Below are 13,421 nucleotides of genomic sequence, written 5' to 3'. Positions count from 1 at the left end.
CCTGATTTAATCTCCCCCACCCCAGCCCAGGGTCAGTCAGCACTCTGAGATGCCAAATGATCTTGTCAGGGAGGCAGCCCCCCCCCCGGGTGCCCGGCCTGGCCATTGGAAACGGGCTGTCCAGCTGATCTGTAGGCTGACATTCAAAGCAGGCAGCATAAGGTTTGGTGTAGAGCAGCTCTGCTGATCTCACCCAGCTGCCCGAACAGTGTCAGATTATATAGGGAAGTCCCTCTCTAGGGGGTGGCAGGTGGGTTTGAGCGGTTCCTGCACCCCAGCCCCCACCCCCACCACAATCACACTCTCAAACATGCACACTCTCTCAGTCTCTCCCCCACACTCTTTCTCTCACACGTTGTCTTTCAATCTCAAACACACACACAGCCTCATTCTCACAGATACACACTTTCTCTCTCACACTCACACACAGTCTCTCACTTTCACACAGGCACTCACCCGCAGACACACAATCACACTTAGTCTCAAACTGTCACACTCTCTCACACTGTCTCTCACATACATTCTCAGTCTCTCTCACAGTCTCTCTCACACACAGACACACAGTCTCTCTCAATCTCTGTCACACACGCACAGTCTCTCACAGTCTCTCACACACAGTCTCTCTCGCACAGTCTCTCTTACACACATACACTCTGTCTCTCACACACACACATAGTCTCTCGTACCGTCTTTCTCACACACACTCAGTCTCTCTCTCTCACACACACACACTTTCTCAGTCTCTCTCTCACATACAGTCTCTCACACATCCTCAGTCTTTCTCACAAAGTCTCTCTCTCACACACACACACTCTCAGTCTCTCTCACACACTCAATCTCTCTCACACATTCTCAATCTTTCTCTTCCTCATACACACACATAACACACACACTCAGCCTCTCTCTCCCTCTCACACACACAATCTCTGTCACACACTCACTCTCTCCCTCTCTCACACACACATACACACTCTCAGTGTCTCACTTAGTCAGTCTCTCTCACACACACACTCTCAGTCTCTCTCTCACACACAATCTCTCTCAGACACTCACACACACATACTGTCAGTCTCTCTCTTCCCTCTCTCTCCCTCACACACACACACACACACACACAGTCACCGCAGTGGGGTGGTTTTTTTTTGGACAAGTCAGCCGACACCATCATCACCATCCGCCAACACCGTCAAGCCCCCTAAGCAGGCAGGCAAGGCAAGGCAGGCAGGAGCCTTTAGCAGCACCTGGATGGTGCTCTCTCGCCAGCAGCACTCGGCATCACATCCACATCGACAGCTGCACAGTCTTCCCGTTTCTGAGGAGCCAGGCAAGTTGGTACCAAACCCACAATCTCTCGAGTGACTTTATTCCCAAGGAAAGCAGCAGGATACAATGTGGAGTGTTTGGAATTCAGTCATTGAGTTCTGTACGTGTGTGAGTGTGAGAGAGAGAGAGTGGAGAAGGGGAAACAGCAGGGGAAGGGGAACAGCGGGTAATACTTGTGTTTATATATATAGGATTTTATTTAAAGGGACATTGTGGATTATGTAACAGGACCAGCGGAGCTTGATGTATTCCAGCACTGTAAGAATCAGCTAGCTCGCTTTAAATGGACAGGATTTCTGCTACTTTCTAATGCAATTTCAGTCTACCAGCTCTGCCCCCCCCCCCCTCCACACACACACACACACACACACACATTTGCCTTTATTTTATATGCCACTGTGGTGTTTTTCTGATTCGTTTGTTTTCTCGATTGGTTACTGTGTCAAAAAAAAATCAACCCCCCTCACCATACACACACTCCCCCCTTAAATGCAATTTCTACCAAGCTGGGGGAAATATTGCTTCGTTTGCAATCATTTTAAAAAAGGATAACAGTTGTACTTTGCAACGCAGCAGGGTTTGTGCACAATATTTTCAATGTCTTTTTTAAAAAAAAATACATTTAAACTGCGGTGTTGTGGCGGGTGGATGGATGGAAGGGGGTTGGGGGGATGAGCTTAATAGTTAATACACATACAGATTGCATTCCGGGACCACTCCACAGCAGCTGTCCTGTTCCTTCACTTCAGCCGAGTTCTTGTTTACTTCAGTCAAATTTAGCCACTGCGCCACTGCCTTCCCTAAATAGGGCAAGCTCTCTCTCTCTCCTACAGGCAGCTTCGAGTCAATTCTGTGGCTCTGGGGAGGGGGCTCTGGGGAAGGGGCCGTGGTCTCCCACTCCACCAGCCTGGGCTGCACAGCTACATGTTAGGCCACTTGGAATCACAGAATCCCTACAGTGCAGAAGGGGGCCATTCGGCCCACTGGGCCTTTACTGGCCACAATCCCATCCAGGCCCCATTCCTGTAACCCTGCACATTTACCCTGCCAGTCCCCCAGACACTAAGGTCAATTTTGCACGGCTAATTAATCTAACCCCACATAAATATCTCACTAATCCCCTGACCTCAAGGGGCAATTTAGCCTAGCCAATCAACCGGTTGATCTTTCTTGACTCCCGAGCTATGACTATAACACTACATTCAACACACTAAATTGACCCTAATGTCAGGGGGATTAGCAGGGTAAAATGTGTGGGGTTATGGGAATAGGGTCTGGGTGGGATTGTGGGCAGTGCAAACTCGATGGACCAAATGGCCTCCTCATGTACTGTAGGGATTCTATGATTCTAACCAGCACTTCTTTCGGGCTGTGGGAGGAAACTGGAGCCCCTGGAGGAAACCCATGCAGACACGGGGAGAACTTGCAGATTCCGCACAGACCCAAGCGAGGAATTGAACCCAGGTCCCTGGCGCTGCGAAACAGCAGTGCCAACCACTGTGCAGCCCCGAAAAAGACGCCCTACGGTCGGGCAAACTTCACGGCTTCCTGCCGAGGAATTGAACCCCAGTCTCCCAAGTGACAGGAGGAGAGAGTGACGAGGAGTTGCCTTGTGTTACTTAACAGCAACTCCCACCCCCTTTCATTGCCTGCTCCTTCCCCCCTGCCTACCTCAACCTGGCAGATGCCACATTCCTCTACCCTCGCCGTCACCCACAGTGAAGAGGACTCCTCCAGGATTCCCCTCTTTGCTCTCCCCCCCCCCTCACAAAGTGGCACCCTTTACCACCATGTGGTACGTGACTGCCTGAGTCCAATGTTGCCCACAGGCCATGGTAAGAATTTTCCAGTGCTGCCCGGTATGGGAATCAGAGCAAAGCATGGGAAGGTCTGTTGACCTCGAGTGGGATTTTATGGCTTTGGGACAAACGAGGCAGTATGATCTTGCCCCATGTGTGTGTGCCTTTGAATTCAGACAGTGGAGCTGGGTCTCCAGGCCGGAGTTTACAGTCACACGTTGTAAATATCTTCTAATCTTTTGAGTTGATCTGATTTATTATTGTCACATGTATTAGTACACAATGAAAAGTATTGTTTCTTGCGCACTGTACAGACAAAGCATACCGTTCACAGAGAAGGAAAGGAGAGGGTGCAGAATGTAGTGTTACAGTCATAGCTAGGATGTGGAAAAAGATCAACTAAATATTTGATTTGATTTATTATTGTCACATGTATTAGTATACAATGAAAAGTATTGTTTCTCGCACACTATACCGACAAAGCATACCGTTCATAGAGAAGGAAAGGAGAGAGTGCAGAATGTAGCGTTACAGTCATAGCTAGGTGTAAAGAAAGATCAAATAAATATTTGGTTTGATTTATTATTCTCACATGTATTCACGTGCAGTGAAAAGTATTATTTCTTGCGCCCTATGCAGACAAAGCATACCGTTCATAGACAAGGAAAGGAGAGAGTGCAGAATGTAGTGTTACAGTCATAGTTAGGTGTAAAGAAAGATCAAATAAATATTTGGTTTGATTTATTATTCTCACATGTATTAGCGTGCAGTGAAAAGTATTGTTTCTTGTGCCCTATGCAGACAAAGCATACCGTTCATAGAGAAGGAAAGGAGAGGGTGCAGAATGTAGTGTTACAGTCATAGCTAAGCTGGAGAGAAAGATCAACTTAATATCGAGTAGGTCCATTCAAAAGTCTGCTGACAGCAGGGAAGAAGCTGTTCTTGAGTTGATTGGTATGTGATCTCAGACTCTTGTATCTTTTTCCTGACGGAAGAAGGTGAGAAGGAGAATGTCTGGGGTGCGTGGAGTCCTTAATTATGCTGGCTGTTTTGCTGAGGCAGCACTCTGCTCTTCATCGGCCTTGCTGTTAAACATTATTTTTACCTTGGGATCTGTTGGTTCTGTGTTCTCCTCTTTCCTTAATTTTTAATGTATTATCTTAACCTATAAGTGACTGGCAGTTGGTTAATTTCCCTTGGTGCATTCAATTCTGCTGATCTGCAGGCTAGGTGCTGTTTAACACTTGTCTTCCTTATCACCCATTCCCACAGACAGTTAAAACAGTGGTGCTGGGAATTACCATTGGAATGGCTCTCATGCCTGGTTGAGTGCTTGGGTATCACACAGCGTTTGGGGTTGGTCTGTGTGCTGGGAGTGAGTGCTGTTGTCTGCAACTTCTCTCACTGATGTACCTCACCAGATAAAGTTATCCCATTTGCTTCTGACATCTTTTATGAATACCATTCAACTCCATGCACAGAATTCATAGAATCCTGACATTTGGCCCATCGAGCTTGCACCGACAACAATCCCACCCAGGCCGTATCTCTGCAACACCATGTATTTACCCTGCTAATCCCCCTGACATTAAGGACAATTTAACATGGTCAATCCACCTAACCTGCTCATCTTTGGACTGTGGGAGGAAACCCATACAGACACATGGAGAATGTACAGACTCTGTACAGACAGTTAGTTACCTGAGGCTGGAATTGAACCCGGGTCCCTGGCGCTGTGAGGCAGCAGTGCTAACCACTGTGCCACTGTGTTGCCCCAATATATTACTAAACCTAACAGATAGTAGTAGAAAGCCATCGCCATGCATGATCTTGACTATACAGCTATCTCCACAGTGTATTTTGTTGGCTAGGTCCAGCATTTATTGCCCATCCCTATTTTCCCTTGAGCAGGTGGTAGGGAGCTACCTTTCTGAGCCGCTACAGTCCGTATAGGTCAGGGACCCCCACAATGCTGTTAAATTGGGAATTCCAAGATTCTGAGCCTGTGGCATTGTGACAGTGCCCCTAACCCTGACCCATAAGCTCTGGCTTCAAGACCCGCTGCAGGACTTGATGAAGTGATTCAGGGAAGGTTTACTAAACTGGTACCAGGAATGGACAGGTTGCCTTATTAGGAGCGTCACAGCGCCAGGGACTTGAGTTCAATTCCAGCCTTGGGTACCTGTGCAGTGTTGCACATTCTCCTCATGTCTGCATGGGTTTCCTTTGGGTGCACTGGTATCTTCCAAAGATGTGCAGGTTAGGTTGATTGGCCATGCTAAGTTGTCCCTTAGTGTCGGTTAGGAGGATTAACGGGGTAAGTATGTGGGATTACGGGGATCGGGCCTGGGTAAGGTGTGCTGTCAGAGAGTTGGTGCAGAATCGATGGACGGAATGCACTGTAGGGATTCTAACAGGAAAGAATGGACAAGCTAGGCATGTATGTAGAAGATTTAAGAGGTGATTTGATTGAAATATGTAAGATCCCAAGGGGTATTGACAGGGTGGCTTTGGAGAGGATGCTGGGGTCACTGTTTAAAAATAAGGGGTTGTCCATTTTAAAAGAGATGAGGATTTTTTTTCTCTCAGAAAGACTTAGAGTTCCCTTTCTCAAAGCCCAGTGGAAGCAGAGCCTTTGGATGTTTTGAAATTTCTTGATAAAGAAGGGGATGAAAATTTATTGGGGGTAGGCCAGAGGTTACAGCCAGATTGGCCACGAACTTACTGGACCGTAGAGTTGGCTGGAAGGACTGAGCGGCCTACTTCTGTTCCTAATTTATATGTTCCTATGGCCGTGGAAAGTGCGTTGGTAACATGGGCAGAATGGGAAGTCAACTCATGTTGCCCCAAGTGGCAAGGCAGTGGTTACACAGCTGCTTGGCACAGACTGACCCACAGCATTCTGGCCTGGGGGAAGGTGATGGGGAGGGAGAGGGGCATCACAAGGCCAGAACCTCCATAGGAAGTGGGTATCACAGGCCCAAAACTACCATTGGAAGTGGGCATCAAAGGACAAGAACCTCCATTGAAAGTGAGTCTGTGTAAACAAGAGTGAGGGTATTGGGTGCATGGGGAGAAGCATTCTCTCAAAACCCCTCAAAGTCACACACCATCCAAACTTGGGCCATATAATCGCTGTTGCTTCAATTCCGCCTGCTCCCCTTGCAGGGACCAGGCCCAAAGAGGGCAATGGTGACCATGGATTTCCACTGGATTCTCCATGATAATGCTCGCCAAGCGGAGAAGTGCTTGCCACTAGATCTTTCCGAAACGTCGATAGCAGGTGGTAAGAGCGGGAGAGTTCCTGATCAGCCACGCTGAAGAAGACAACGGCAAAAGCACTGCTCCACCTGCCGAGCATTATCATGGATAATCCAACGGAAACCCATGGTCACCAGTGCCCGCGAGGTGGACAGGCGGAATTGATGGAACACCAATTGTACGGCCCAAGTTTGGATGGTGTGTGACTTTGAGGGGTTTTCAGAAAGGATGGTTTTCCCATGCACTCAATGCCCTCACTCTTGTTTACACAGACTCGCTTCCAATGGAGGTTCTTGTCCTTTGATGTCCACTTCCAATGGAGGTTCTGCCCCTCTGGTGCCCACTTTCAATGGAGGTTCTGGCCCTCTGGTGCCCAATTCCAATGGAGGTTCTGGCCCTTTGGTGCCCACTTCCAATGGATGTTCTGGTCCTTTGATGCCCCCCACTCCGGGCCAAAAAGCTGTGGGTAGGTCTTTACTGAGCAGCTGTGTAACCATATTCTGTCCACAGCCAGGGAAAGATGCTGAAGAGATCAAATGGTTTTAGGAGCAGCTGTTTCTGGATATCGTTTTGAGGTGGTCCTGTGTATCACTTAATGCAGTCGATCCCTTTCATTCATATCCCAGCATTACCAACAGCATTGTAATGTAAGTGCGGCATTAGACAGCGAATCATTACTAAAGGAGCAAACACTCTGCACGAAGATGTCACTGATACTGACTTAATTTGATTTGATTGGATTTGGTTTATTATTGTCACATGTATTCGTGTACAGTGAAAAGTATTGTTTCTTGCGCGCTATACAGACAAAGCATACCGTTCATAGAGAAGGGAAGGAGAGGGTGCAGAATGTAGTGTTACAGTCATAGCTAGGGTGTAGACAAAGATCAACATAATGCAAGGTAGGTCCATTCAGAAGTCTGACAGCAGCATATAAGAAGCTGTTCTTGAGTCAGTTGGTACGTGACCTCGGATTTGTGTATCTTTTTCCCGACAGAAGAAGGTGGAAGAGAGAATGTCTGGGGGGGTCTGTAAATATGCTTTGTTGAGGCATCTGGGAAGTGTAGACAGAGTCAGTGGAGGGGAGGCTGGTTTGTGTGATGGATTGGGCTACGTTCACAATCATTTGTAGTTCCTTGTGGTCTTGGGCAGAGCAGGAACTATATGAAGCTGTGATGCAACAGAAAGAATGCTTTCTGAGATGGGATGAACATCCTTAAAATAAAGGATTTGACAAACATCTTCCTAGAAATTTATACCCTCTCAAACTTGATGAGTGCGAACAATGTTAATATTATTAATATGGGAGTGTTGAGAAATTTTGAGATTTTCCCTCATTATGGCACGGTGGCACAGTGGCACAATGGCTGGCACTGCCACCTCATAGATTCAGGGACCTGGGTTCAATTCCAGTCATGGGTCACTGCCTGTGTGGAGTTTGCATGTTCTCCCCATGTCTGCATGGGTTCCCTCCAGGTGCTCCAGTTTCCTCCCACAGTGCAAAGATGTGCGAGTTAGGTGGATTGGCCATGCTAAATTGCCCCTTAATGTCAGGGGGATTAGCAAGGTAAATATATGGGGTTCCAGGAATAGGGCCTGGGTGGGATTGTTGTAGGTGTAGGCTCAATGGGCCGAATGGCCTTCCTCTGTTTTGCAGGGATTTTACGATTCCCGGATTCTATCCATTGGTAAGAGATTTATTGCGGCTAACAGGTTCAGAATGAGGGCTAAATACAGAAAGAAGAGATCAACTGCTGCCTCACAGCGCCAGGGACCTGGGTTCGATTCCTGGGGGGGGCATGGTGACACAGTGGGTTAGCACTGCTGCCTCACAGTGCCAGGGACCCGGGTTCGATTCCCGGGGGACACAGTGACACAGTGGGTTAGCACTGCTGCCTCACAGTGCCAGGGACGCGGGTTCGATTCCCGGGGGACACAGTGACACAGTGGGTTAGCACTGCTGCCTCACAGTGCCAGGGACGCAGGTTTGATCCTGGCTTGGGTCACTCTTTGTGTGGAGTTGGCATGTTCTCCCTTAGTGTCAGGGGTATTAGGATGGTAAATGTGTGGGTTTATGGGGATAGGACCTGGGTGGGATTGTTGTGGGTGCAGGCTTGATGGGCTGAATGGCCTCCTTCTGCACCGTAGATTCCATGATTCGATTGTTGTGATGAAAGGAGCAAGGATCTGAAGTTGCCTCACCGCAGTTATTCTCTCTTCCTGATCTGTATCTTATTCTGGAGCAGAGATTGCATCAGCAGTCTGTTCCCAGGCCTCTGTTAATGTTACTTCTTGGGCTTGACTGTGAAGCTTGAGGTGAGTCAATGCCTAATTTTAACCTCCCTGTCTCGGCCTGCGAGGAGCTCCCTGGCCTCTGCTTGGCTCACTGAGTGAAACCCACTGTTCAGAGCACACTCTAGGTTACAGCACATGCCATCCCGCACCAAACCCATAGACTGGAATCTTACCGGCACGCCTGCCCCGATTCCAGGGAGGGGGGTTCGGAGAACAGCATTCTCCATTGGTCTTGGGTGGGATCGTACAAACCTCGGGCAGACACGCTGGTAAAATTCTGCTCCTAGACATCTGTTCAAACAGTTTGGACTATCTATTATAAGTGCATTAGATATTGGAGCAGAATTAGGCCATTTGGCCCATCGAGTCCATTCCGCCATTCGATCATGGCTTATATGCTCGTCGTCCCCATTTTCCTGCCTTCGCCCCATAACCAGCAAACTAAGAGCTGTTGCCGGAGCATGGCGCATTGTGCAAAGGTTGTGACTCTGGTCAGAGGTTTATGCGTTTTGTTTTTCCGATTTGTTTCAGATCCTGCGGTGGAGGCTCGGAAGGTCGACTTGATTCTTCGAGGAGATTGGGACTGAACGGGTTTTGCATGGCGTGGCAGACGTTCGTGACGTGTTGCCTGCATTTGGGCCTCGTGGCAGTCGTGCTGCTCACGCATCCCCCCCGGGTGGACGCTGACACGGCCGGACCCACAAACACTCCGCGGCAAAACAGTTCCTGCGAGGGCTCCTACGAGTGCAAGACGGGAGTGGTGTTGCCCATTTGGTACCCGGAAGACCCGTCCCTGGGGGACAAAATTGCCAGGGTTATCGTCTACTTTGTGGCCCTGATCTACATGTTCCTGGGAGTCTCCATCGTCGCTGACCGCTTCATGGCCTCCATCGAGGTGATCACCTCGCAAGAGAAGGAGGTCACCATCAACAAGCCCAACGGGGAGACCAGCACCACGGTGGTCCGCGTCTGGAATGACACCGTGTCCAACCTGACCCTCATGGCGCTGGGGTCGTCCGCCCCCGAGATCATGCTCTCCCTCATTGAAGTGTGCGGCCATGGGTTCAAAGCTGGCGAACTGGGGCCCAGCACCATTGTGGGCAGCGCTGCCTTCAACATGTTCATCATCATCGCCATCTGCGTCTACTCCATTCCCGACGGCGAAACCAGGAAAATTAAGCACCTCCGGGTGTTCTTTGTCACGGCTGCTTGGAGCATCTTTGCTTACATCTGGCTGTACATGATCCTCGCTGTCTTTTCGCCAGGTGTTGTGCAGGTGTGGGAGGGGCTGGCCACCTTCTTGTTCTTCCCAGTCTGTGTCCTGCTGGCTTGGATCGCTGACCGGCGGCTCCTGTTTTACAAGTACATGCACAAGAAGTACCGCACCAACAAGAACCGGGGGCTGGTCATCGAGACGGAAGGCGAGCCGCCCAAGGGCATCGAGATGGACGGCAAGCTGGTCAACTCGCACTTTGTGGACGGGATGCTGGTGGGCCTGGAGGGGAAGGAGGTGGACGAGTCCCGCAAGGAGATGATTCGCATCCTCAAGGACCTGAAGCAGAAGCATCCGGAGAAAGAGCTGGATCAGCTGGTCGAAATGGCCAACTACTACGCCCTCTCCCACCAGCAGAAGAGCCGGGCCTTCTACCGGATCCAGGCCACCCGCATGATGACCGGGGCGGGCAACATCCTGAAGAAGCACGCGGCCGAGCAGGCCAAGCGGAGCTCCAGCATGCACGAGGTGAGGGCCGAGACGCCCGAAGACCTCTGCTCCCGCGTCTACTTTGACCCCTGCGCCTACCAGTGCTTGGAGAACTGCGGCGCCGTCTCGCTGACCGTGGTGCGCCGGGGCGGCGACATCTCCAAGACGGTGGTGGTGGACTACAAGACGGAGGACGGCTCGGCCAACGCCGGCGCGGACTACGAGTTCAGCGAGGGGACGGTGGTGTTCAAGTCGGGCGAGACGCAGAAGGAGATCGTGCTGGGCATCATCGACGACGACATCTTTGAGGAGGACGAGCACTTCTTTGTGCGTCTCAGCAACGTCCGGGTGCTGGAGCTGGAGGAGGCGCTGGAGCCCAATAACCTGCCCTACCCGAAGGCCCTGATTGTTTCCCCCCTGGTGGCCACGGTGACTATACTAGACGATGACCACGCTGGTATCTTCACCTTTGAGAGTGACGTGGCCCGCGTGAGCGAGAGTGTTGGCGTGATGGAGGTGAAGGTGCTGCGGACATCGGGGGCTCGCGGGACTGTCATTGTCCCCTTTAGGACAATAGAGGGTTCGGCCAAAGGGGGCGGAGAAGACTTTGAGGACACTTACGGAGAGCTGGAGTTTAAAAACGACGAGACTCTGTAAGTAGCACTTTCAACCCATTCTTCTTCAATGTCTGTGTTAATGTGCAGCGGGAGAACTGATTCACTTTATTCACAAGGCTACATTTGCAGGAACAGTCAGTCAGAAAGTTTCTGTTGAATGGAGTCAACCAGTGCGATTTGGGGGGAGAAAAAGCTTGGAATGTGTATTTCTCTCAGCCTCATTTTGACCTGGTAATTTAGTACAGTCACAAAGCTGACAGCCCAAGTTTATTAATGTCCTTGGATGTGTCAGCTTCACCAACCCCCCGCAACCCCAGAGAGTTACTGATACCTCAGTCCATCATTGCCTTTGTAGCTCTTTGGTACAAGACCTGGAAGTGTAGACGTTGCGTAAATGTTGACGGAATTAGGTCTGAGCAGACATCGTTTCGTGGCTGTTGGCTAGCAGGAAATCAAAGTTGGCAACAAATTCAGGTGGCACTGGTTTGGGCAAACCTCTGCTCAACCATTTGAATGTTGTTCGGCTGGCGGAGTCCAATTTGACCACGTGCAGCCCCCATTACATTGCTGGCTGCGTCGCTCCTCAGCTTTTTAGGTTAAGACCGAGGGTCGGATCGAGCCCAGGATTGGGTGCGATGCCTCACCTTGTCAGCTTGGATCTTACTCGTCTCTCTTGTGGGAACCGCGAATTGGATTCAATTGGTTTTTTGAATTTGGTTTTTGGAGCAAGCGAGGAATGGATTCAGGTCCGCTCTGAGCACTTTGACTTGAAGAACGGAGTAAAACGTTTTTTAAACTGCACGTGGCCAAATCTCTCCATCAGATCGAGTGCTGCAGTTGGCTGATGACTCTGTGACAACCAAGTTGCCCTCTTAGGACATGGATCGGGTCTCCGGCAAATAATCACATTCCTGATGTGTGTTTTAAGCCGACTCTTTCTGTGTAGCTTTGACGTTCTTTACAACGGAAGTAGCAGGTTCAAAAGCCATAATTGGAAGTGTAATGTAGTTGTGTACAATGGTGACATTAGCTGGGAAAGATCTTGTCCATACTTGCTTGACGTGTACAAGTTCCTTGCGTCCCTGTATGATTTCTGCTCACGTATCGGTGCATTAAAGATTTGAATTTTAAGTGTGGGTTCGTTGTGATCACAATCTGCATCCTGAACTTGACACGTAATTTGCCCAAAGCAGTCTCCGCTGGCAAAAATGGCCTCACCCCCCCAGGTTGGCGTGGCAAATTTCTGCTGGTTGCTTAGGGGATGAAAGCTCACTTCCCATTTTCCTTCAATGTCTGTGTAGATGTGCCGTTGGAGAGGAGTACTTTAATTTGTTCAAAATGTCCAACTTACAGGCCTAGCCGGCCGGGTGAAGGAGGCGGCTATTGGACAGAAGCAGTTTATCATTTACTCGGTCACCCGTGGTCACATTAATCCAGCATTAATTACCTGTACCTGCAGTGACCAGCAGCCCATTTGCAGCCTGACCTTACTGTGTTCCTCCCTGCTGCCACCATAATTGCCATAAATGACTTGAAACTCCATTTGAATTAGCTGGAATTCACTCAGTTACAACCAAGGGGACGTGGCTTCGGCTGACGGTTGACTTCAGTGGACGAAAAGCAGTAACGACGCGAATAAAAAATGGCGAGACCCAAAGCATTAAATCAGTCGGTTGAAGAAAGGCTAATTTTCGGACCCCTCTCTGATGCTCGGGAACGCTTCTTTCGGTTATTAGGGACACTGGTTAGCACTGCTACCTCACAGCGCCAGGGACCCGGGTTCGATTCCCGGCATGGGTCACTGTCTGTGCAGAGTTGGCACGTTCTCTGGGTGCGTTTCCTCTGGGTGCTCTGCTTTCCTCTCACAGTCCAAAGACGTGCTGGTTAGGTGGGTTGGCCACACTCAATTGCCCCTTAGTGTCAGAAATAGAGGGTAAATACATGGGGTAAACAGGGCCTGGGGAGCATTGTTGCCAATGCAGACTCGATGGGCCAAATGGCCTCCTTCTGCATTGTAGGGATTCTGTGATTCCCCTGGGTGCTCTGGTTTCTTCCCAGTCTAAAAGACGTGCTGGTTAGATGGATTGGCTATGCTAAATTCTCCCTCAGTGTACCCAAACAGGTGTTGGAGTGTGGCGACAAGCGGATTTTCACAGTAACTGCATTGCAGTGTTAATTAAGCCTGTGTGTGACATTAATAAATAAACTTTAATCAATTATGACTAGGATGACTGTGCAGATTCATGAAAGATTTTCTGTTCATGGGTTTGAGTTTGCATGGCAACCTGAAGGTATCTTTGAACTGGCAGAGGAAGCACAGAACCCTGTACATTCTTGCCGACAGTACCTCTGGGTGGTACCTCTGTGCCAAGCCATGGGTTAAATGCGTTTGAAAGGACCAACAAATCTAGAACCCCAGTTTCC

At 49.6% G+C, this 13,421-nt stretch overlaps 1 protein-coding gene across 2 annotated transcripts in view; it reads left to right on the top strand.

Moving 5' to 3' along the window:
- Window positions 1–1,199: 1,199 nt before the first annotated feature.
- The window catches only part of slc8a3 (solute carrier family 8 member 3), a 408,213-nt gene continuing 395,991 nt past the window's right edge, over window positions 1,200–13,421 (top strand). For both annotated transcript variants that reach the window (XM_080202059.1, XM_080202058.1), the window contains exons 1-2: window positions 1,200–1,328; window positions 9,210–11,033. In XM_080202059.1, the coding sequence (XP_080058185.1) occupies window positions 1,246–1,328; window positions 9,210–11,033 (1,907 nt within the window). In that variant the 5' untranslated portion in view covers window positions 1,200–1,245. The remainder of the gene's footprint in view (window positions 1,329–9,209; window positions 11,034–13,421) is intronic.

Source organism: Carcharhinus amblyrhynchos, chromosome 14, assembly GCF_965287045.1.
Source record: "Carcharhinus amblyrhynchos chromosome 14, sCarAmb.v2.hapA, whole genome shotgun sequence".
NCBI classification, from domain to species: domain Eukaryota; kingdom Metazoa; phylum Chordata; class Chondrichthyes; order Carcharhiniformes; family Carcharhinidae; genus Carcharhinus; species Carcharhinus amblyrhynchos.
This window is presented reverse-complemented; position numbering and strand designations above follow the sequence as displayed.